Source organism: Myotis myotis, unplaced genomic scaffold (assembly GCF_014108235.1).
Source record: "Myotis myotis isolate mMyoMyo1 unplaced genomic scaffold, mMyoMyo1.p scaffold_m19_p_21, whole genome shotgun sequence".
NCBI lineage: Eukaryota > Metazoa > Chordata > Mammalia > Chiroptera > Vespertilionidae > Myotis > Myotis myotis.
The window spans coordinates 9,154,341-9,180,297 of NW_023416326.1; the positions used below are offsets into that span (position 1 = coordinate 9,154,341).

Here is a 25,957-nt window from a genome sequence, read left to right on the forward strand (position 1 = left end):
TATATATATATATATATATATATATATATATATATATATATATATATATTGATTTCAGAGAGAAAGGGAGAGGAAGAAAGAAATAGAAACATCTATGTTGAAAGAGAATCATTGATCAGCTGCCTCTCACACACTCCCTACTGGGGATCAAGCCTGAATCTCGGGCATGTGCCCTTGACTGGAATTGAACCTGGGACTCTTCAGTCCGCAAGCCAGTGCTCTATCCATTGAGCCAAACTGGCTGGGGCCAAATCCTGCCACTTTATAAATACAGGGGTGACTGGGATTCCCCTTAAGGAAGAGAAATTGTGAATTGACTCAGGGCTTATGAGCTCACACATGGACCCTGAGCGAGCACTAGACAAAAACGGAGAGGGTCCTGTGTGTTCAGATAGAACCACTTGCAGAAGGTACGTGGGGAATCCATGTTAGGAGGAAAGCAGCCCATGTGACAGCTCTTTTCATGTTCACACTCTTGGTTTGGTGCTGATAGTAAAAAAGAGAGCGACAGAGAGGGCCACATGTTAAGTTCTTTGAAATTACTGGGAAAGTGTTTGCGTCTGCAGCTGGGAAAACATTTGACTATTGTGTATGTTTCCCTTATTCTGCTAATTCTGGATAAAAAAGTGAGGCTGCAGTCCAGTTGGGGTAGTTGGCTGTTCTGGTGTCACAGAATGTCCCTTTCTTTCCCATCTGGGAGAGGCGGGTTAAAAGCTGTGGTACTTGTGACCTGTGCTGAGCAGGTGACCTGTTCTTGATCAAGGATATACATTTCCAGGTGAATCACGAGTTCACACTCTGTGCAGTCCCAGCGCTTGTAAACTAAATGTGCTAATCAATAATTATAACCCCAAACAGTCTCAACAGAACATGCACAGGGAAGATTTTTATTTTAAGAGTAATGACTCTATTTCAGAAGTACTTTCTCTTTGAAATGCATGTGCTCAACATCGTAGAATTAATTTTACACAATCCGCGTGTTTAGTTCAGTAGCAGGAAACAAGCAAGCCAGGGTTGATGGATTGGGCAACATTAGACACCAAATCAGAGTGGAAATTTATCGTACTCCAACTCATTAATCATGTTTTGTGATCTCCTGAGTTTCTTGAATCGTATCAAGTGCCATTTTTAGAGATTAATAATATTGGGGGGGTTGAATAGACTTGGTATAAACTGGCCCATTTCTCTCACTGTAAAACCAGTAAACTGAGGCTTAAAGAGATCATTGAATGATTTGCCCAACGTTGTACCCATTGTTCACGGCAGAGCCAGAATGGAAGAGACGCTACCCAGAGAGGCTACTCTGGTGTTGTGTTTACACATTGCTCGACAGAATCAAAATATCTAGCGTAGAAGGAAATGCAGTCATCAGGCCCAGACATCCAGTTAGGCTGCATTCCCGGACCGGGGCATCTGGAGAAACGGAGAGAAACTGCAGGTGGGGCAGCAGGGAGTGGGAAGGGACTGGGCCATTTTGGAACCCTGTGGTGGTGACCTGAAGGGGCTGGGCTGTGTGCTGCTGGGCTGTGAGTGACCTGTGAGGACCCCGCCCGGGACACAGGTATATGCACAGCGCCGTGGTTTCCTTTACGTGGTGCTGCCAATCGGGTAGGGGTGAGAAGGGGGGGATGCTTCAACAGAGAGGGGAAGCCTGGCGGGACTGCCGTCGTTGCTTTCGAGTTTATCTCTGTCACTGATGGGTTGATACGTGCCCTGGCAATTTAAATAGCCTCCCGAATCTCTGTATCGGAATCTGTAAAATCGGAAAACTGACATTGTTTGTCTCCCAAATAGGGGCAAGGACTAGATGAGAGTATGTGTGGACTAGGATTTGGGAAGCAAAGTCCTGTGTTTGTGCTGGAAATGAATTGAAGAGAACACGCCTCCTATAACATGGGTCCGTTCCGTGAAGCCCGTGTGTTGGGTTCTGAGACGAGGTCCCTTAGCTAACTCATGCTGATCGTTCCTGCGAATAATCCAACGGCTTTGGAATATGTTGAAGGAGAAAAAAATTTAAGTGAAATTAGGTGATTTTGAGGAGAAAGTTCCGAATTTTATACAAATAGGTATGACACAAAAGCAAGCAGAATGTGTGTGTGTGTGTGTGTGCGTGTGTGTGTATTTGTTGGCCTGCATGTGTGCATGCAAATGCACACACAGTTTATTTATCTGATAAGTAGACAATTTTAACATTTTAAAAAATGTATTGATTTGCAAGAGAGATTTGTTGCTCTTTGTATGTGCCCTGACTGGGGATTGAACCCCCAATCTTGGCTCATCAGAACGATGCTCTAACCAACTGAGCTACCCAGCCAGGGCATAAGGAGACAGTTTTTAGAATTAAGGACCCATTTTTGTGTATTTAGCCTCTGACACCAATCTACGATAACCAGGGAGGGGTGGAGAGTCAGTGTGTTATTTTTGTTCCAAATATATTTTTATTGATTTCAGAGAGGAAGGGAGAAGGAGAGAGATAGAAAAGTCAATGATGAGAGAGAATCATTGATTGCTGCCTCCTGCATGATCCCCACTGGGGATCGAGCCCGAAACCCGGGCATGTGCCCTGACCTGGGATTGAACCTCCTGGTTCATAGGTTGATGCTCAACCATTGAGCCACACCAGCCGGACAGTCGGTGTGTATTTTCATACTTTCTTGTCCGTGTACCCCGGGCCGGTTGTCAGCTACAGAATGCAAATGCAGGTGATCGTGTTCCAAGTGATATTTTTAAACATTCATAAATCTGCCTGCATGTTCAAATCTGACACAGTTCCTGTCCTAGGACCAGGCAAGATATACCTGCTTTAAACGTTAAGAGCTGGGAGCAAAGGATTCTTTTCCAAGTCGACTCTGAAACTTTGGCATCTTGTCCTTACGTAGAAACCAGCCTGGGATGCAGGCCACTGTCCGCGTGGAGCTGATGTTGGGCCCATGGCAGCATGTTGCTATCCGTATCCGTGTTGTATACGTTTGGGGTTATTTTCCTTTGCCCCAGCCTCCCCCGGGGCCTATCTCGCATTCCTGTCATCGGGAAAAGCGAGTCATCGCAGCCTCTGGTGACAAAAATTCCTGAGGTCATATCCCGCTTCCATCACTCATCTGCCGGGTTTTTTTTGGCGCCATTAACATTGAAGCTTCGTTTTCTTCTCTTCCTTTCTTCGTACAATGGAATCCTAACATCTACTTATATATAGTATTTACATTAAATTAGACAATTGCATAGTAAATGAAGGCGTTGAACTTTTGTGACCTAGAACAAAAACTATATATGCACAACAGGCAGCTTGAGCTCAAGAAAGGTTTCCTGTTTCTCTTTGACACACACTCTTCATGAAAACCCATTTCAAGCCTTATGCTAAGTAATCATACCACCTAGTATTTGTACACTGCTTTATAATTGACAGAATGTGTTTAATACCCAGGGAATTGCCCTACCAGGCAGGCTGGCATATCAATATGTCACCATAATACAAGTAAAAACAATAGCCACTCTTAAAAGAGAAAAAAGAAAGAAAAAAAAAAGAATTGAGTCCAGCTGGTGTTGCTCAGTGGTCATGGTTTGATTCCCAGTCAGGGCACATGCCCAGATTGTGGACTCAGTTCCTAGTAGGGGACGTGCAGGAGGCAGGCGATCAATGATTCTCTATCATCATTGATGTTTCTCTCTCTCTCTTCCTCTCCCTTCCTCTCTGAAATCAATACAAATATATTTAAAAAAATAATAATCACTCTTTACTGAATGTGTCCTTTTCAGATAGAGAAATAAGGAGAGAGAGGTGAATTCACATTCCCAAGGACGAACCCCTAGTAAGGGACAGAGCTAACTTGGAAACTTGTCTACTGGTTAGGAAGTGGCTGACCCAGTCCACATGGCTAACGTAGTGAACTATCTGACAGAGGAAAAGTTGGGGGGAAACCCCAGCCTTCAGCCCAAGAGAGTAAGACTCCTGGGCTGAGTAGTGTTCAGAACTGCAAACATCTTTCTTAAATAAATGCAAGAAGGAAAAGCAAACGTTCAAAAGAAGAAGAGAAAATTCACGGTAAAATCTTTAATAGACACACCTCTAAATGACATCTGGTTATAAAAGGAAAATTAGCCCTGACCAGTGTTGCTCAATAGTTAGAACCTCGGCCTGCATACTGAAGGGTCATCGGTTCAATTTCCGGTCAAAGGCATGTACCTGAGTTGTGGGTTTGATCCCCAGCCCCAGTTGGGGTGCATGAGGGAGGCAACCAAACCATGTGTCTCTCTCACATTGATGTTCCTTTTCTCTCTCTCTCTCTCTCTCTCTCTCTCTCTCCACATCTCCCACCCTTCCACTTTCTCTAAAAATAAATGGAAAAAATATTATCAGGTGAGGATGCAAAAAAAAGGAAAATGAAGGCCCTGACAGTTCAGTCAACAATTTCCTGAGGAACTGGAGACTGGCTCTCTCTTTGACGCTAGCTAAGTGAGCTGCAAGCCTCCATACACAGAGCAGAAGCACCGACATTTGTTAAGAGGGAATCCCCATTAAAACCTGCTCAGAGCCACAGAGAAGTAGTCCGGCCTGCTCCCACCTGGAGAGTGAAACCCGTGGGCACTAGGGACAACGTAGGCAGGGACATCATGAGGCTGGTGGGGCCCGATGGCCGTGGGCACAGATGGACCTTGGGGCACATTTTTAGCCAAAAAGGGACAACTCATAGGTAACACAGCATGCATGGCCAGGAGTAGAGATGGGGAGATGTGGAAATAACCTCTGTAAATCCTAGATGTGTGCAATTCTTAAACTCAAGTGTTGTTGTTTTTTATATCTTGAAAGTCTTCAACTAGTATCGGTGGGTTTCTGACATTGTTGAACCTTGGCTTTCAGGAGTGTGTTGAGTGAGTGTGCATGTGCGTGTGCGTGTGTGTGTGTGTGTGTGTGTGTGTACCCAAGTGAGCAGGCCTAGACTCAGATGAGATAAACGATTTGATGAAAGCGTCCAGTGAGGTACTCTATGAACAGGGTACAGTCAGTGGCTGTTTCCTAAGGAAAGGATATGGGCTCGTGTTGCTCTTGTGTGTAAATATTTTGTGTAGGCCTACTGCAGTGCTAGCAGCCGTGTGATAAATGCTTGCCAGATACAGTAGAAATAAATACTCAGATGCCCTGAAGGTTGGCATTCTTTACAGCCATTTGTCCCGACACAAAGTAAAAGAGACTCCTGCGGACAATGCATTCCTCACTCCCAAGTGGTCCAGGGTCCACCCAGATGGATCTCTCTTAAAGCACTTAACCCTTTCCAGCCTTCCCAGCAGAGCCTTCGATACAGAGAGGGATGCAGCCCATGCATGAGCAGAGCCACATCTAGGCAGCACCATATTCAGAGCAACTACAGTAAAGGAAGGTGTGGTCCTTAAGGCAAGAAATGGTGCCGATGCCCTAGCTGGTTTGGCTCAGTGGATAGAGCATTGGCCTGTGGACTGAAGGGTCCCGGGTTTGATTCCTGGTCAGGGCACATGCCCTGGTTGTGGGCTTCATCCCCAGTAGGGGGCGTGCAGGGGGCAGCTGATCAGTGATTCTCTCTCATCATTGATGTTTATCTGTCTCCTTTTCCCTTCCTCTCTGAAAGCAATAAAAATATATATATTTTTTAAAAAATGGTGCTGAACACAGGGTGTGTTCCATGAGTGAGATTAGAATATAGCAGTTCCTGCCGGTTGTTGTCGGTTATGAAGCCTCAGTCTTCTAATCAGTAAAATGGAGCTATTATGAAGCTGATGTGAGGCTCAGACGGGCTCCGTTAGGGAAAATGCTGAGCCCGGTTCTAGCACATTGTAAACTTGCGGTTTTGGGCGACAATGACCATGGTGACAACGCCCATGCCCTTGACGGTGACAGTAATGGTGGTGATGGTGACAGTGGTGATGGTGACATTGGGGAGAGCACGTAGTGGCTAACAGCTTGCTAGGCAAACTCTTTGAAGAACTCATGCCAAGACCTGTTCCTAGTTTATGTGTCTGGGACTCAAACTTCCTTCAAATATGCTCTTAGTTTTTAGAAAACGCCAACCCACTCTCTGAATTAAATTACCCTGGAGACTTTGCATTTTTAGTGTGGAAGCTTTGCTGAATTATAGACCATCGCTAGAAAAAGGATGTTATTACTGAGATATTTATTCCAGTGTTCTCTCCTTCATACCAAGGGTCACTCTGAGGATGGTCTATTGTTCTATTTCAGCCATCTTGACACACTCCTACCGCCAATAGCCAGTGAATAGATGGCACCTGCATGGTAACTTTTGTTTTCTACTCAACAACTTTCCCCAGATCTAGCAAATTTGGCCAAGGGATAGACTTGCATTGTCTGCTGCTAGTGCAGACTCATCTCTCCTTGGGTTTTAATGCACACCTTTTGTACAAAGACCTGTAGTTCCTCTAGCAGCCTCACTCCATGGGCCTCTAATGACTCTCAGGGCATGACTTTGACTTTGACAAAAGGAGAGATTCTCTCCATTAAGCAAATAGACTGGCGGCTCCAAACCTGGTTGGAGCTCAGTATTCAATCTTTAAACACAGAAGCAAAGTTGAAACAGGCTGAACTTCGCATTCGGTGCTCTGCTGGTTTCGCATTTATCAGGAAAGGGAAAGACCTCTTTTCTGGAGGTAAAAATCCCCCTCCATATTAAGTTTGTGTTTTGTTGACTGGGAGAGTCTAACACCAGAGGGCGATGTGAATACAACATTTTAACTAGTGTTGATTTACAGTTTATTTTTGCTGTGTAAACAAAATGAGCCTATTCTGTGTTCATAAACATTCATTTTTCTTCTTAATATTTTTCCCCTTTAGGAACTGAAAATTTTTTTTCACTCTGTCTCTTTCCCTACTTTTTTGCATTTTTCAAAGAACCGAAAGGTTAAGAAATTACTTATTTATTTAGCTGGTATTTATTGAGTACCTACTATATGCACGATACCACATTAAAGATTTGGAAGGAGTAAGTACCGGAATGCATAAAGGCTCATTAAAGAGATATTCATTAAGCAAGCACTCTTGCATACAATACTCCATTGGTACTATTATAATAATCTAGGAAGTTGCTCTCCTCAAGGAACTTACAGTCCACTGAAAAAAAATATAATCCTATGCTTCTCTTCTTGTCATTGAAGACTCTTTGACTTATTCTAAACCCTTCCTCCCCCTCTTTTCTCCCTTCTCCCAAGTAGAAATGGCCATGTCCTGTTTTAAGGCTCTAACCTTCTTTGTAAAGACGTACCACATCTATGAAGAGCGTTGCAATTGGGTAGACTTTCAGTATCGGATGGTGGGAAGAGTTAGAACAAAAATCCTGGCAATGGGATTGCATTTCAATATGTTCAAGCTAAGTGGAGATGATGCTACTTGGGTTGCTTGGAGTGGAATTGTGGGAAATGCTAGAAAAGAAGATAGAGATCAGATTGTGAACAGACTTGAGTTTTAGGTGACAAATCCTGGAAAATTGAAAAAATACAGAGTGAAGTGTTTGGATGGTGTTTCACATGGATTAGAAAGAAGCAGACAAATGGAGGGAGGGAGACCAGTTAAGCTGCTACTTGGAAGATTTGGGCAGTTGAAACTGAACTTTGAAAATAAAGAGATGACTTAATAGAACCAATAGGTCTTAGAAATTTATAATCCATTCCCGGGGGGGGGGGGAGCACTAATATGCAAGAATATGGTGGTTTATTTTGATGACTATAAATTAATCTTTCTCATAACTGTAAGAAGTCAAAGCTCAGAAGGCAGAGCCTTGTTCTTTAATTCTTTCTTTCATTTATTCAATCAACCGCTGTCAAACCTACTCCGTGTCAGGCCCTGAGCTGTGTTCCAAGCATTCGCAATGAATAGGATGGGATTTCTGCCTTCAAGGGGCTCACAGTTTAATGGGAGAAATAAAATTATGTACAAACTGATTTGAGAACACAAAATGATGATATGATAAAGGTGCCTACAAAGAAGAGGCCATCTTTCTGAGTTTCCAGGTGAATAAGAGATTTGGGGGCGGGTACAGGGGGGTTGAGATGGTGTTTTAGCTGGAGGGGTCCATATGTGTAGTGACATAGGATTGTGAACAGGTATAAAAAAATAAGTATAATATAAATTGCACGAACCCCGAAGAGCTTTGAACTCTCCAGTACTAGTGCTTCTGTTTGGACCATGTTCGGTTTTTATATCCAGTGACACTCTGTTAGGTTAGACGGCCTTCTCATATGGGGATGGGTTTGTGAAAGAAGGGAGAAGACACAGGTTAGGAACTAAGAATCAGTTTCATAGACATTTAAAAAAGCATCAACTGAAAATTAACACTTTAAATCTGCCCTATGCAACAGTTAAGTTCAGAAGGGGTGGAGGGTAGTTAAAGAATGTCAATCTGTGTAAAATCCCATATTGATAAATGTGACATGGTGAATTCAGAGCCACTCCAATAGATGTCAGCTTTAATACAGAACCTCTCTCCCTGCAAGTGGACTCCAGGAGTGAGCAGGGCAGCACAAATACAAACATGAGCCCTTTAAGGACTTGGTAATTTTTAACAACAGTTCCTCTGTTGGTTATTTAGCAAGGTGTGCGCATTATTTTTCTACAAGCACAGGGCAGGATGACTATTCCTTTTTCCCCCCCTCTTCTTCTTCTTTTTATTTTTTAATGGTAAGCACGTTCCTTTGCAGGGTTTAGAAATCTCTCTAGTCCAAAATGGAACAAAAAAGACCTCCCCGTGTGCCTTTTCTTGGTCGGGGCTGATGAAGCCGTATAGAAATGTAAATGTAATGTACAGACCCGTACGTGGGAAGCTTGTGTCTCTCTCTCTTCCCTTGTCCAAGCTCCCTTGGAAAAAAAAAAAAGCTCCAGTTTTGCTGCGTGTGTACATCTCTTGTGTGAGGGCATTTAATTAGCTACAAGTTACAACAAAGGCTCTTGAAAGGACAATATATCGGCAGTGCCCAGGCCTTTATTTTCGTTCGGTGAGCAGCTCCCTGTTTAACTCCCTTATCAAGGGCCGCCTGGGCTGCACCCGACTAAATTGGGAACGTCTCCACGCGGCTGGACAAATAGATTTTTTGGTAAACTGATTTAGCCTTTTCATTGTTTGCATTTCATTACGGAGCAGCCTCCAGGTCACAAAAATCGGTATTCATTCAAAACAGAGAATTTCGAGATAGGACTGGAGCCAGATTAGAAAATATTGCACAGGTCAGGCCTATTAAACGTAGAATAACAGCGAGCCAGTGACTCACAGGCTTGCCCTTAGCAGGGGAGGGAGTCACATTCCCCAGGTCAGGAGTCAGACTCCGGACTTGGGACGTGGCCTTGGCCGCATCTCCAAGGCCATCTCCAGGGAAAAACGGGGAAGTCTGAAGCATCTGGCTGGAGAGACACCAGAAGAGGGACAGGCTTGTCTGTCATGTGCATCTTAAACCCTGTTCTCCCCAGGGGCGCGAGGTGAGGATTTTACATCTTTAAATCTCCCTGTGCCTTGGTCTGAAACACCTGCTCTTCAGATTTTGGGGTTCCCCGACCCTTGTCGAAGAGGCATATTAGGGAAATTCACTTTGAAAAGAGGTTGAACGCTGAGCCTGCTTTTTCTTCTTTCTTCTTCTGTCCTTTTTTTTTTTTTTTTTTTTAAATCCTTGCGTTTGGACAGCATCTCAAACCTGAGCATGCATTAGAGCAGTGGTTCTCAACCTGTGGGTCGCGACCCCTTTGGCGGTCAAACGACCCTTTCACAGGGGTCACCTAAGACCATCCTGCATATCAGAGATTTACATGACGATTCATAACAGTAGCAACATGACAGTTATGAAGTAGCAACGAAAATAATGTTATGGTTGGGTCACAACATGAGGAACTGTATTTAAAGGGCCAGAAGGTTGAGAACCACTGCATTAGAATGACCTGGATGATTTGCTAACACATCGGTGTCCGGAGCACCCTCAGGGTTTTTCCAGGTGGGACAGAGAATGTACACTGAGCAATTTCCAGGTAGCACCGTGCTTCTCTTTGGAAAACCCTGGTAGAGACTCTCCTTGTCCTTAGAGAAGCACACATTAGCATTTCAAAGAACTGGCCAGTGAAATCCACTGGGCCGGAGCCCTGGGCAGCTGTGTCACTTAAGCTCAGGTGGAAAGCCCGAAAGATCACCCGGGACAGTCAGGCACGGGATCCTCTTGGCTACGTGTGATTTAAACAAATCAAGCTCCGGCTCTGTGACATCTTATTCCTGCCTCTTCGGGAATCCCTGCCTGTTTCCCACAGCCAGGCGGCTTTTTAGTTCCGATTAATGAGTCTTTAGAGATCATCTTTTGTGCACTTGTCCTAAGAGCTGGGATTAGTTAGAGAGATGAGCGGGATGCAGTTTTATTCTCAAGAAGCTTATAGTCATGGGGGAGTCAAAAAAATGGCGGGGAAACGTCAATAGCATTTGGTTATGGGGAGGATGGAGGGATGCCGGCTCCGTCCTATAAGACGCCTCTTCTGACCCCCTGGTGTGGACTAAATATTAAGGATAAGTAGGATTTTGCTAAGTGGGAGAAACAGGGAAAGGCAGAAAACAGTGAATTGTGTGTGTGTGTGTTCAGGAATCTGCCAAGAGTTAGAAAGTTCTAGAATTTTTAATGTATATGCCAGTCTTTTTTTTTTTTTTTTTTTTTTTTTTACCTCTCAGGTCTGGTATCTGGTGTCTCCATCAGTACTTTGCCCTCTCCCCCCCACACACACCCCAATCCTTCTACTCCCCCGCACCTCTGATGCTATTTGATTTTTATTATCTATTAGAAAAATTAACCTCATTCATTATAGTGCCATTCAAACAATGCCTAGGAATATAAGGAAGAAAAGGGAAAGCGACTCAGTTCTGTTGTTTACGGTACCGCGTTAATATTTTGTCAAAATATTCCATATCTGTTCTTATTCTGAAGCACAGGGTTACAGCTTTAGTTTTTAAAAATATGTTTCTATTGATTTGTTTGTTTTTAGCGAGTGAGGAAGGGAGAGGGAGAGAAAGAAACATTGATGAGAGAGCAAAACATTGATCAGCTGCCTCCTGCATACCCCCTACCAAGGACTGAGCCCACAAAATCAGGGCATGTGCATGTGCCCTGATCAGGAATCGAACCGGCAAACCCTCGGTACATGGGATGACGCTCAACCAACCGAGCCACACCAACCAGGGCTGGAGCACGCAGCACCTCAGAGATCAACACCTCGTGGGTCACTTTTTCACCGGGGTGCCTGGCAGCACTGCACATATGCTAGTTAAATGTCATAAACTGATGGATCCGTGACAATGTGGCTTCTCAGCCTTACATCCCCCGGTAAAGCTGAGGCCCCCAGATGCTTTCCCGTTTCCCACCCCCGAAGCTTAATTTTACCCTTTTCCTCTTGTCCTCAACTTAGACTGTAGTTGGTAATTTCCAGTGAGATTCATTTACAAATATGATTTTATGTACTCAAAACTAGTAGACAATTGTTCCAGAGGTTCTCCTGGGGGGAGGGGTGGCGAGAGGGCAGGGTTTTGCCATCACTGCAACAAAACGAATACTGAAAAGTGTAGTCAACATTTTCTTCTTATCCACTGGATGGAAGGGATCCGACCATGACCACACTCCTTCCCTCCCAAGTCAAAAAACAGTTTCAGTAAGAGAGTTGTTAATTATGAAAACGTGATTGTAATTATGAAAATAGTGATTGAGATACTAACAGGATTTCCTCAGAAAAACATTGAAACTCATTTCCAAATAAGACAATGTGGATGTAACAATTTTTATTTTTTTGCGGGAGGGTGAGGGGGGAGGGTTCCAAAGCAGCAATTTCTTGGCCCATATTTTTCAAGAGCCCGAAATGTCCAGATTACAGCACTGGGCACAGTCTGATGATTAAAGACCATCAAGGTTCTTTCTAAAGGGAGAGTGAAGAGACATAGTCCAAGGTTCCTTGTACAAACCAGGTAGACCAGTTAGTGCAAAGCATAATGGGACACAGGAGAGAGTCCTTGATCCCCCCTGGGGTCCCCTGGAGGAGGCTCATGGAGGAGACATTTCAGTCACCTGGGAAATATGGGAAGGGGTTGCCCAGGCGACGTGGCTCCGTGGTTGAGCTTTGGACCAGGAGGTCATGGTTTGATTCCCGGTCAGGGCACATGCCCAGGTTGCGGGCTCAATCCCCAGTGTGGGGCATGCAGGAAGCAGCCAGTCAATGTTTCTCATCATTGATGTTTCTATCTCTGTCTCCCTCTCCCTTCCATTCTGAAATCAATAAAAAATATATTTTTTTAAAATGAATACTGGAAGGGGTTTCTATGGATTGTGTCACTAAACATTACAGCTGTAATTCAAGAAAAGGAGCCTTTTTGTAACCCTACATGGTCTATTTATAGAATGTAACTCCCCCCACCCTGCAGTAAGACCCCATGAATTAAGTCTGGTAAAAATAAAATGTTTACCTTTACATTCTGTGCATCTCAACACATTGACAGGGATTGAATAATTGAGTAGGAGTAACTGCTCAATCGATGGGCACGAGGCCATTGGTGGGGCCAAACTGGAAAAGTCTAACCACAGAAAGAGCCCATTAAAGCTCATATTGTCTCATTTAATCATCTTTGCTAATAGAGAAAACGAGTTGTGGCCGCACGTCCTTCCAATATCTTTGCCATAACACACCCAGGCCCAAGAGCACCCGGCACTGAGCAAGGCGTCCCCTCCCACAGCCTTCTGGAGAGACTGGAAAGATGGAATTGAATAATTCTGAAGGGAACACGGGGTTATAAAGCTGTTCCATTACCTGAGTCGATCATAGTTCTCTTTTTTATTAATGAAGAAGTCTTGGAGAAATTCCAGGCCAATAGGGTGATTTTAAAATTTAATTTAAATTTTTAAAAATTATCATTGCCTCTGTCCTGATGAAGAATGGTTTTGTGCCTCCTCAGGGCTCTTTGTTCTTTGGCTTTGAGACCTGAGGATTAGACGATGGTGGCTTTGCTGTGAAACCGAGGGAAAGGAAACTAAGCTATGGGCGCTACACCCAGCCTTTCCTATAGAGAAACCGGTTACAGAGAAGGGACGCTGAGACCTCCTATTTCTGTTGTGTATGTCAAGTTCTCACTTGTATGTGTTTTTCCCAGGAAACTTACACAGGGTCTGACCGGAGCAGACATCCTAAAGGGGAACATTTGTTTAGATTAAAGGAAGAAACGGGCATGTAATGATCAGATGCGGTTTTATTCCACTTTTCCTAAAACAGAACAATTTCGGGTGCGCAAAAATGCATACCGGGGAGCGCTTTTCTGTGCTCCTTGCATGTCTTTGAAAGGGGATACAAAAAGATTTACTGGGAACAGCTTGAGGTTGGGAGTGCAAACGATGTGGAATTTAAAAAACAAGACATTTAGGTCCTGACTTTGCAGCATAACTGCCTAATGTCTTTGGCCCTTCCAGTAAACTCTTTGGACCTCCTCTGTTTTGTCTTCTATACAATGGGAATAATAATAATACAGCTTCTACCTGCCCCGCAGTGTTGTTGAGAGGAACAAAAGATACATGTGTGAAACTGCTTTGTTCAAGTTGAAGTGTTGCAAAAATATTAGATATTCTACTTATTAATTATAATTTTAAAATTTTCCAAGTAGCTGATTTTAAATATCTAAAAGTTTGCAAAATCTTACTCTTTTGTTAAATTTTACCTCTTTGTTTAGAGTTCTCATTTATTTTTTTAAAATATATTTTTATTGATTTCAGACAGGAAAGGAGAGGGAGAGAGAGATTGAAACATCCATCAGAGAGGATCATTGATCGGCTGCCTCCTCTACACCCCCCACTGGGGACCGAGCCCAAAACCTGGGCCTGTGCCCTGATTGGGAATCAAACTGTGACCTCCTGGTTTGAATTCAGTGCTCAACCACGGAGCCATACCAGCCAGGCTAGAGTTCTTTATTGAAAGATGAATTAACCTGCTTCCTTTCTCACTAATGAAAATATTCTTTCATTGACTCCATTTTCTCATTCAAGGTGATCACGGAGCTAGAGAAACACAGGGTCTTGAAGGATGTTACTTGCTAGAAAAGCAGCACCAGGTTGGGTGGGAGGAAGCTCCGGATACAAATAGCTGAGCACTTAGTGACAGACTCCAGGTGAGATAAGAGGCCTCCGGGAGTCAGCGTCTGGGAGTGTCCCCAGGCTCCTTGTCCTTCCCCGTCACCATTTCTGTTATTTTAATCTCCCAGGGCAGCAGGAAAGGAATTCTCTCTCACTCTTTTTTTTTTACTCCCAAAGTGTGATTTTTTTTCCCCCAGAAAATTTCCAGGCCTCTCCCTGATGTGATGTGTTCTCAGCAGAGCCTGGCTCTTGGAATGCAACCATGGGCTTGAACATACAGGACTTGGTTAAAGCATTACAGGCAGTGAGCAGAGGTAGAGAGTGGCCTAAATGCAAGACCTTTATCTTTTTCTGCAGATTAATTCCCTTCTTCTTCTCCTATAAGAGGAGAAATCCACCTTTTTTCTAAAAGTATTCAGTATTCAGTGGAATAAATAAATAAGAGAATCAGTGGAAGTTAAGTGCTAGAGCACCTAGCAGGCCTGTCCTCTCTTCTCTTTTTTAAAGTCATCTTATCTTTGCTCGGCTGGACAGCATGGCTCAGTGGTTGAACATGGACCTGTGAACCAGGAGGTCATGGTTTGATTCCCAGTCATGCCCAGGTTGCAGGCTAGATGTTTCTATCTCTCTTTCCCTCTCTCTTCCTCTCTAAAATCAATTAAAAATATATTAAAAAAATAAAGAGATTTATAAATAACATGACTAATATTTTCAGGAAGCTCATTATGTGTAGAATGATAAATTTTTATTCAGACTCAGATACTTTGAGATTATAAGAAGGAAATATTGTACAGTCTTAGGGTTAGGACAACTGGCATAAGTCAGATTGCCCGTGGCCCACAGGGTCACATGGTTCTCCCAGCTAGGACCAGATACTGTGCTAAATTGGCTTAACTCAATGAATCCCCATAACAGTTTTACAAGATTGTCATGGTTGTTATTCCCGTTAAATAGAGGAGGAAACTGAAGCATAGATGTGGGAAGTGACTCTCATCCAAAGCCTCCTCCGAGCCCAAGGCATGCTGCCCTCTTACTGTCGGGCCTTCTGGTCTCCTCACTTCTGCTGGGCATGACTAACACACCCGCCTCTAATTAATTCCCAGTTCGGGGAAGCAGGATGTCATCAAATGTATGCATTTATAAAAAAAGAACCTTAGAAGTGTGTCAGAAAGTTCTAACATTAAAAACAAACAAACAAAAACACACATTGCCCAGCTGGTGTGGCTCAATGGTTGAGCTTCGATCTATGAACCAGGAGATCACAGTTCGATTCCCAGTCAGGGCACATGCCTGGGTTGTGGGCCCAATCCCCAGTGGGGGTGTGTAAGAGGCAGCCAATCAATTATTCTCATCATTGATGTTTCTCTCTTTCCTTCTCCCTTTCTCTCTGAAATCTATCTATCTATCTATCTATCTATCTATCTATCTATCTATCTATCTATCTATTCAAACATGTAATAATCTCTTTAAGCCTGTTTATGTAGACACCAGATGTAAATATTTCACTTCTTTTTTTTCTGGTCCTTTGAAAATTTGGGCAAAAGGGTTAAAGAGAGAAATTTCAAATAGTGTTGAAAATTTATATACATCAGGAATAAAAATACTTTGTGCTTTTTTGATATTTCATGGGTGTGTGTGTGTATACACACACACACACACACACACACACACACACATACACACACATATATAAGCTTCAAAAATGTTATATGTTAGATGGGTGGTTAATGTGGATAATTTGATCATTTTTCTGGTATCAGAGCAAGTGTTGCTTATTCTGAAATCTGTCATTGGTGTTCCCTGCCCCCTCCTTTTCTGTCTCCACTCCCCTCCCCCCTTCCTCTCCGAGTTCAGCCTCCCTTTATTTTTGGACAAGACGATCACACACATGATTGAGTCAACAATTTATGGCTTTTAAAAATAGGGATTTTGTCCTCTCATAGGTTTATTGTTTATCATAATCATCTTTCAAGTGAAAAGGCTAATTTACTCTTTCTATAGGAATATTTTAAGCTTGATTATCATAATATTACAGCTGCCTGAAAAGGTCTAAAACGGGACACTGACCTTGAATGTTTTCTGCAATTTAGCTCATGGTGCTTAACATTCAAGAAAGAGTATAACTGCAACTTGTTTATTAATGTGTAATCTCAAAATGTTAACGATTGCTCTGTAAATACATGCCATGCAGATTGTAGAGAGCTTGTAGGGCACTCCCACCTGCATTTGGTGTTTTGCCACGGTGAGTCTGTTGGAAAGACAACAGAACTGAAGTCCGGTTTGCCCATTGGAGCTACTGCAGTTTATAATTTCATTTTTAGTGGCATTTCACTGTGTCATGTTATTAGCTTGAGAAAAAGAAAGTGAAATTATCCTGAGTTAATTAAACAGAAACCTTTATTAGGATCTCTGTCTTCCTTTGATTTTTTTTCTTTCCCCCTTTCACAAACCCAATAGGAAAAGAGTTTATTTCGTTATGGAGGTGATGTAATAACGCTCCAGGAATAGGTGCGGTTGTTTGTTTGTTTGTTTAGTTTGTTTTTTACACAGACTCGGTAATTTGGGAATGGGGTGGATTTACAGGACAAGAGGTTTGTCAGAAGGAAAGGATTTTATTAGTGCTTCTGTGGAAGCGATCGCTTGCAGAAAAAAGTGATTGCTTCTTGCCAATCAACTCAATAATTTCAATATCAAAGCCTGTGCCCTCGAAATGAAAGGCAACTGAAAATGAGCTATGATGAATTGATAGAGGTTTGGTGGTGATAGGAAAGTATCAGACTGACTTGGAAAAAAGTCTCTCTGTTCGGTGGGAAAGGTGTGCTCTTAAGCCCGTTTCCAGCATCAAAGAAATCCCAGGTGCCCACAAGGAACAAGGGACGTGACCTGCTCAAGGCCACTCAGCCCACGTGGGGTCAGAAGGGAGCGTGAGGTTTAGTTCTCCGGCCAGCCCTTCATGGTCCTTTGTCCAGGGATGTTCACTGTGGGTTTTCTTGTGGAGTGGAAGATGGCCGTTTGGAATAGTCTAGGTTTGCTTTCTGGTAGATTGCATTACACACGATGCATCCAGACAGCAGGGAGGTGGTGCCAAAAGTTACACAGCTTTTCTAAGGTGTCTGATCTCCAGGACAGGCCAGCAAAGGTGGCCAGACTGCACGGCGATTTGCGGATCTAAATCTGTAGTGCCTCTGTTGAGTTTTAAATATTTCACCGATGGCAAAGGTGCAATTCAGAATCAAAATTGGCTCCCAAAAGAATGTGGCAACTATAAACATTTTAAAACAGATGCGTTCTGTTAATTTTCAGAAAAGGGAGGTGGGAACCTAAAATAGCCATTCCTCTGCAGTCATTGGCAAGGCCAAGCATTTTCTCGTCTCCTGTTAGCAGTGTAAGAACACGCTGTTGGGATGTTTCAGGAAATGTTTCTGATTAAAATACCGTAAAAGTGCTGGTATAGACAATGGGAACCTACCTTCTGCTTCCACTTTAGTTCTGTTTGTTGCCATTCTGTTTTTGTTGATTTTTTTTTCAAATGGAAATGAAGTGTGTTTGCTGCGTGGTGTCTGTGGGTAGCACGGGTCTGAGAATGAAGTCTTTGGGGTATTTGTGACTGCATCATTTAAGGAAGAGGTTGAAACTATGCTTGGACTCGGGGCCTGATGCATACTCGACTGATCTGAACTAATTTATTAATATTCTTTGTGAGCCCATCCTAAGAGATCCTTTTGTTTGGTCCATGTATCCTGCTTTGGGTAGACTCCTGGTGGTAAGATTGTGAAGTGTATAGGCTGAGTAGCCATATGTGTTTATTCTCAGCTGTTTATCTATTTGGTGTTCGGTCTTTTTTGCCCCTCTTCCAAATCCTTTGAGTTGAGATTCTTAAAGGTTTACCCATATTGCTGGTGGTGTGCTTATTTCCTGTGATCATCCACTCTTTCCTCCTTCAAGGGGAGAAAACTCTGTGAGGAGGGGAGATTCTGGAGATGACTAAGCGGAGTGTTTATAAAATATCCTGGAAGCTGTCTGGCAAGTTGAGTGCCGTGGATATTATTTTAAAATTTAAATGGATTAAGCTGGCTGCAAGACAGTAGGTGTAATCTCAGGTCCTTGACTTGCAGAGGTGACACATTGATCCCGAGGGGGAAGCAGGCAGCTCTACAAGCCTGCGTACCTCTGGCCATTGAGAAAGCAGCCAGCTCGGTGTGCACGGCGCCTCGCATGGATGAAATATGTTCAGTGAAAGCTCAGTGGGGACTCCACCGTGGATGCTGGTACACAGATCTCTGTGAGCACGGAAAAAAGGGTGTCTGCATGGGTCTGGGTCTAAATATGTTTAAAAACATATACTCATGCCTTCAGTGGGTCACATAAGTATCCTAAGGGAATAAGAAAAGTCTGGGAAAGAAAAGATAACTCCTATGCACCATGGTGACTTAAGGTCTATCAGTAAATAATTGACTACTAGTCTTGTCCTTAAAAAGCCTGTCACAGCAGGCAGTGCAGAGCAACGGACCACAGGATAGGATTCTGCACAGGTGCAAACTCTGAATGCGCTGAGTGCATGAAATCATCATTATTATTATTTTTAAAAAGGTCTCTGGTTAAAATAAGAAGGAAACTTTTTTGCATATCTTTTAAAAATATGTACCATTGGTTCTACGCATGACCCTGAGGATCGTAGTTTATTCAGAAATCAAGAGAGTCATCTTTCAATCCAAGATATTTTAACACTGTATTCCTAATGCCCTATTAGCTCCTATCGTCCTCATATTGTATTTTAGGGGGGAAAAACATGTTTCCTTTTCAAATGTCTTTTTATTTTTTTAATTATGAAATGATTACATGTCTCATTTTAGACTGAAGAGACAATTCTTTTTCTTTTTTCTTTTTTTTCCGGCTGTCTGCAGAATGCTTGGGTTTTCTTCCACATCTCAAAGCTCTTTTAATTCACTGCTCACAACCAAATTTACATCTTAATTGCAGAGTTCACATTTAACAATATAGACAGCATAATGCTACTGGTAATTAAGCTTTTACTACCTGCTTTTATACAGATTTCTCAGGCACAGTTTTTGCTATGGGAGTTCCCAACTAGAAACTTATATGCATTTCGACCACAAATAAAAGGAATCAGGCCCAAATCTTAGATATGGCTAAATACAGGGTAGGCAAATTGCTTTCTTCTGTGGGGGGGAGGGTGGGGATGGTTGGCGGCGAATCATGTCTGTCACTTTTATATTCTGAATTTAAATGGGGCTGTTCTATTTCAGTGTTTTGTTTTTTATAGACCTAGAAAATTTGAGAGGGTTGGGAAAAAGAGTAGAGTTCTGATTTAGTGAATTTAGTACACACTGAGTATCTGAATTAATTTTGACTTCAAAGATTATATTATTTATATCATGTAGACTTACAGTACAAAAGGTTGGTAAGCAGTAGAGATGGATTATATCAAAATTGTGGTTCTTCTATTCTCCATAAGGTAGCAGTTATTTCTTTGCTATAAATAGCTGGTATCTATTCCAAGTGCATTTGCTTATATAAAAAAAAAATCTGTTTTGTTTTTTTTTAAATAGGACTAAGAAAAACTTTTAGTATAAGGAAACATGCTATTAGAGGCAAAACATCTTCTCTTCCTATATCCTTTAAAAAAATACACCCCAGAACTTTTGATGGAGAATTCTTAGTTTTGTACATTATCTGTTTGGAAAGAGTCCTTATCCTGACCAGACTGTGTGATGACTTACAAAATGTTTCTGAGCTGATTTTGAAAAGCATCCAGGATGTGTTATGTACAGAACAAATAGGTAACCTGCATTTTATTGGGACGCTGATGTGTGGGGTACAATCATCTATACTTGTGTCTGTCTCCCAGTTTGGAAGCTTGTATTGAAATAAGTATATGACACCGAATATTTCGAGTGCAGGCTGTCTGTCCCAAATATGCAGTCTTTATTTTGTCCAAATGCACTGAGATACATTAAATATAGTATTTACCCTACAGCCCCAGCCCTCCCCCCTCTCCCCCCACCTCAACTGGAGAGGCTAATGAGTCCTGCAGTTGGGAAAAGCGATGTGTCCTATTTCCCTAGGCAGGCAGACAGCAGCAGGTAAAGAAATGTTTACGCAGATAATATCCATCCTCATGTCATTCGTCCGGAGGCACTACTTCCTCTTCTGTAGTTGAGAAAAACTGAATTCCTCCTCAAAGATGAGATCACCACTCACATGCCCCAACAATTGAGAAGAATGCCTTAGACTCTTTAAAACGCCCAGTATATGCACATAAATCTATCAATGATCGGGGGAGGGAAAAAACCACAAAAAAACAAAAAACCACAGTGACGAAAGCACGAGAGACTACAGCACTACACAAGCAGCCAAGGGGCCCCGTGGCTGGATAAAACACAGACAAGGAACGGGCAGGACAAACTTCATTCTCTACCTTCCGCAGAATCCTTCCCCAGATTAACTGAGAGTCTGCGTGGTGAGCTCTTCTTCGCAAGGCAAAAGGAGACCTGAGGTCAGAAACCAGTGCCTCCTCCCGCGAGTTAACTTAGTTGGGTTTGTTGGGCAGCTTCGCAGGGGGTGGGAAAAAAGAGAAAGAAAGAAAGAAAGGAAAAAGCACCGTGTGTACAGGGAGCGGGAGCGTGCGGAGCTGCGGTCCCGGCGCTGCGTGCACCCCCGCGCGGCTAGTCTGCACCCTTCCCACCTGCCTGGCTGCGCGCTCCGCAGCCTCCCTTCGCCTCGGTCCTGATTGGGCAGAGGCCCCCCAATCGGCTGCGAGGCTGGGCAGGGGGGGCACTGCATATGCAAAGCCCTACTTCATATTAATAAGCTCCAATCGGGGCTTTAAGTCCTTGATTAGGAGGAGAGTGCGAGAGCTTTGGTCCCAACTGGCTGCGCCTATAGGGCTTGTCGCCGGGAGAACCTGCGTGTTAATTGCACCGCGCTCTGCCAAGGAAACTTTGATTTATTGCTGGGGGGTGCGCACATAATGGTTGCCGGCCGCACATGGATTCGGTAGAACTTTGCCTCCCTGAATCTTTTCCCCTGCACTACGAGGAAGAGTAGGTACCTTTCTCTTTTCCTTGGCAAACTCGGCCTGGGGTGGGGTGGGGTGGGGGTGCGTGTGTGTGAGGGTGGAGGGGGCGCGGGGGGGGGCAGAATGTATCCGTGCACCCCGGTTCAGGTAGCAGCACCCTGGGTGTTCTGCGGGCAGGAGTGGAGTGCCTGTTTGCGTTCTGTCTGTCTCGTGCCTGTTGTGTGCAGGGTGCTCTCCGAAGTGGAGAATTGTTCTCTGACTACAATGTTACCTTTGAGGCGAAGCGCAGGGACTGTCAGCGAAACAGCTGTGTGACAGTCACTTCTTATTCAGGTGCTAAGAATAGGCACTTGGCACGCATGCTTAGTGAACTGTTAAAATGCATCTTTGACTGGGACCCATTTTTTCCCCCCAGGAAAGAGGTTTTAAAATACAATATTCACGGTGATGTGTACCACTGAGTGCTGCTTCTGTATTTGCAGCCTGACAGATACTTGGGGCTCCTTGTCATTTTGTGCCCCGGCAGAGTTAGAGGCGAAATTGCACATTTCCTACTGCTCCTTCGGAGAACAATTTCAAAACTAGCCCTTTGCAATCCGGGGCTAGGATAATGTTATTTGCATGGTTAGCGTTCAAGTCAGCACTTAAACTGACAAATCAGTCCATTTAAGTAACATGAGATTTTCACACATTATAAATATTTAAGGGGAGGGGAAAAAAAACCAGAAGAAGAAACAGTCGTGACTTTTTAAAATTTCCCTTTGAATAGACAGTGTTGAGATTGCGGATTTGTTTCGTGCATCTTGTCCAGAAAACACAGAAAAGTACTTTAGTTCTTACACGCGGTTTAATTCATATTTAGGAATATCTTTATGCACGTGGGTCTATCTGTGTATTTGGGTGACTGAAAATGGAGGAGAAGCGCACAGGGGGTAGGAGAAGTACATTAAGCATTCTTGTGTAAATGAGCAGATCATAAACTTAATTTCAATCCACTGTTAAGATAAAAATATTAGTATGTCACGGGAGCTGTGACTGGCTCGTCTGTTTGTTGCTTGCCTTTCACGTTACCCTAATACCAACTGTTATAATTCTGAAAAGCGTGCTTTTGGCCAGCATTTTCTCTGTAGGTTGTGAAGAAAATGTGAAAGTCCAGAAGATGAGCTAGTGCACTATAGTGCATGTCCACTAGCTGTCCTTAGAGCCTGCATCTTGCACTGCTCGGTAATTAACTAAGAAATGAAAGTGACTTGCAGTCTCCCTGGCCGCCTGTCAGTGTGTGCGTGCGTGTGTGTGTGTGTGTGTGTGTGTGTGTGTGTGTATGCGTGCTCTCACACACCCACACACTCGCACACACTCACGGGGCAGGGGATGTTAGCCAAGAGATGGACTTAGGAGGAACTGAAAGATAGGAAGGCTGTGGGTCCATCAGTTTGAAACCCTCAACGGCAGAAACAACCTTAAATTGTGTGAAAATACAAATGAAAAATAAACAAAGGTAGGACCCCACCCCCTCCTCCCTCCAGTGGAGTTTGAAGGTTAGTGGACCTGAGGCTGGAGAATTGGGGAGTTTGAACTGTCTTCATGTCCGGAAGGACACCTTATCGGAGCTCACCCAGAGTCTGAACTTTCTTTCTTAAATAAATAAACAAACTTGAAAAAATCCCCTAGAGATTGCTTTTTAAAAGCGGTTTCCTTGAATTTAACTTCTTGGGGCTCATCTGAATCATTAGTCAAGATAAGCCTCTTAAAGCAGATGCATGTAAATGAAATCAGGGCACCTGTCCTTTTGGCTTTGGCGCAAGATTCAAACTAGCTTTCTTTTTGGCTCCATTAAAAGTCATCTTTAAAAAAATCCAGATTTATTGTCTGGATGCAGTTTTGATGGTTACGTGGTTCACCGGACAGACAGAAAGACCGGACGCTGAGCAACGCATCTGCCTCTCTGTCTCAATTAATAAACCACAGAATTTATACACGCTATTAATATTCATAGTAATTGTGCTGGGTTAAACCCCATCACGTGTGTGTATATACATAGAAATGAAACCAGGAATGCCGTATCAGAGGCAAATATTGGACCATTTCTGCTTGGAAGACTGTGGAAAAAGGTTCGTACAATCCATTGACCATAAGGAGAGCCTAAGATGTTAAACTATAACCATGTATTTTTTTTTTATTTTAGGAAGTGTGCCAGCACATTAAGGAACATAATACTTGAAAGCTTGTTCCACATTTCATAGCAGGAATAACTGATAGGGTAAATAGATGAAAATAATATCGCTGTTCACTTTGACATATGTGTCAGTCTAATCGTTCTAAATGAGTGTGCTCATCACACGAGTCCCTTTCAACCTCTGATTAAAATGTAACATTGACTACAGGATTATGGAGCGGACTTAATTTTACTGACTGTTTTAACAGTTGTCACAGCTGTTGGGAAAGGGAAAGGCAATTGAAACGCTCCAAAACAGGCAAGGGGAGGAGGGAATAGTCCGGCACATTTCAGCCTGATCAATTGAAATCCAGGCGTCGACAATGAGACAAATTGGGGTTTTGAGATTGCTGTTTGGAGCCCTGCAAGTTCTATTTTGTATAGTCCACTCTGTCTCTTTCAGGGTTTTGATCCCCCCCCCCCCCCCTCTGCCTCATCTCTCCTTAGTCAGAGCTAAAGTAAATTGAAATACAACTATCCCAAAGTAAGACTATAATGTCAGAATATATGGGATAAGTACAGGCAGGAAGGAAAATGTATATAAACAGTAACAAGAAGCCTAAATCAGAAGGGTGCAAATTTTTTTAAAAGGCAGGAGGTTGCCTAAGCAAATTTAGATGTGATATTATTTGATAACTATGAACAGACACTTGAAGTTTATTTTTCTAAGAAAGAACACTTAAACTCCAGACTCGGAGCCCTTGTTACTTTTCTTCCTTTTTCTTCTCTATAAATCTGTTAAAAATACCTGCAACCTTAACTGTGGGTGGGGTTTTCAGATGATTTCTTTGTAAATTGCTGCAAATGACAACCAGCTACACTGAGGGGGGAGTGTTCTTGAGCTGTAGTCTAGTAACCGAGTCCCTCACGTCACTGAAGCGAACAGATTCATTCTATTTTTTTCCTAAAAATTAAATAGCCACTGCTATTTGTATATGTATCCTGAGCTATATATAGTCCCGAGTGCCAGACAGTGGATATTATGTAATATATGATTTCTCCTTGGAGTAAGCAAAAAAAATAAAATAAAAAAGAAAGAAAAGAAAGTGATTCTGAGTTCATGCAGTAAGGGTTGAATGGCAGTGGTGAGTGGGTGATGGGACCCTGCATTTCACCAGCCCTTTGTGTCACTGTATTGATGTGTCACCCTGCACATTTGGTGGTAAGTTTAGAAACCGTCCTTTTGTAGCGAGGGCTGGGATACAGTTTCCCACTGCCAGGGCAGAGGCAAGGGTGACGGTGCTGGTCGGTTCTTAGAGTGATGGTTTCTCATCTTAATGTGTTTATGGCACTGCTGTTTTATTTACTGAGCCTAGCATGTTGCAGCGGTAATTAACCCATGTTATTAGCAAAGCCCTGGTGGATATCCATTAATTCTCTTGCATGGAGGGTCATTTTTCTAGTGTTTTCTCCCCAATAAGGTGTCATTGTCCTGTTTTTTAAATTTTTTTCCCCTAAATGGACGGCTTTTGATAGATTTCTTTGATTTAATCTGACCTGATTAAATATATATTATATAATTATATATATATATATATATATATATATATATATATATATATAATCTTATGAAGAATGGTATTGCAATTCAGCTTTGAAAAAATGCTAGTAGAGGCCGTAGAAAATATATACATATATATGTTTTGTTTGTCTCAACGTAAAAAAAGCAAACAAAAACAAACAAACAAGGAATTAAGGTTTAAAAATAAAATAAGGCAGGAAATCAGTTTTCACTCCAAATTTCCCAGATCTTAGAATTGATGATCATTTTGTATCTCTGAGGTCTTTCTATCAGATTTTTACTTAGTGTTAATCATACTTTAGACTTTTTTTTTTTTTTTTTTTTTTTTTGTCAAATATTGAGCCAGCAGAAGAACCCCGTTGCTTCCGGTGCAGAAAAAAGATAAGGGCCATCTCATTAGCCAGGCCATACTTTTGCAATTAATTGTAGGTTCATGGCGCTATTCATCACACAGGGCAGGTAACTTTTCCCAGAGTCTGTTTCACGATACTTTCCCAAGAACTCACTCTTGCCAGACTCCAGACAAAGAAGACCCGTGCCTTTCAAAGGTAGGCAGAATGCCCAACCTCAAGTCCGTGTCACTGGTGAAAAATCCCTCCACATTTGTCTTAGCCTCGTGACTCACACAAAATATTCCTTTGCATGACCCCTCCTGTGCTGTTCAGCCTGGAAGGTTTTGCTTGTATTATTATTGCATAAAATCATTGAGAATCTGGGCGTTGGATTGTTAACTGTGTCACACCAGTGGCAATGACTAGCCACAGTTTCTAAGGAACCAAGGATTTAATATGAAATAAACTTGCTTGCAGAATCAGCTGTCAGGCTTTTAGAAATGAGAGAAGAGCATCCGAGGTACCTCAGTGGAACTTTCAAAGCCTGTAGCAGATAAGCTTTGCCCTGATTTTTGCTTCAGAGCAAATTCATGGGAGAGAGAAACAATACAGTGTTGATCTGTTGTAAGTGCATCTGAGCTCCGGCCCGAGCCAGCTCTCTGGAGAAAATCTTTGATTATGCCGGCCCAGTTTGTTCAGTTTTTATCTCTTTTACATCCACTGGCCTTGTATTAAATTGTCATTGTCCTAAAGCA

The 25,957-nt window shown here is 42.8% G+C and overlaps 1 protein-coding gene across 10 annotated transcripts in view; it reads left to right on the plus strand.

The window, feature by feature from the left end:
- Positions 1-25,957, plus strand: part of ESRRG (estrogen related receptor gamma) — a 460,187-nt gene that overhangs the window by 269,388 nt on the left and 164,842 nt on the right. Inside the window, exon 1 of one of the 10 annotated variants that reach the window (XM_036354658.1) lies at positions 20,490-20,611. The exons of 7 other annotated variants lie outside the window; for them this stretch is intronic. Coding sequence is in view for 2 of the 3 variants with exons in the window: in XM_036354654.1 (XP_036210547.1) it covers positions 21,103-21,158 (56 nt within the window). In the remaining variant the exon portion in view is untranslated. Of the gene's footprint in view, positions 1-20,489; positions 20,612-20,922; positions 21,159-25,957 lie in introns of those variants that run through there. 2 more of the 10 variants (XM_036354654.1, XM_036354655.1) reach the window with 2 other exon arrangements.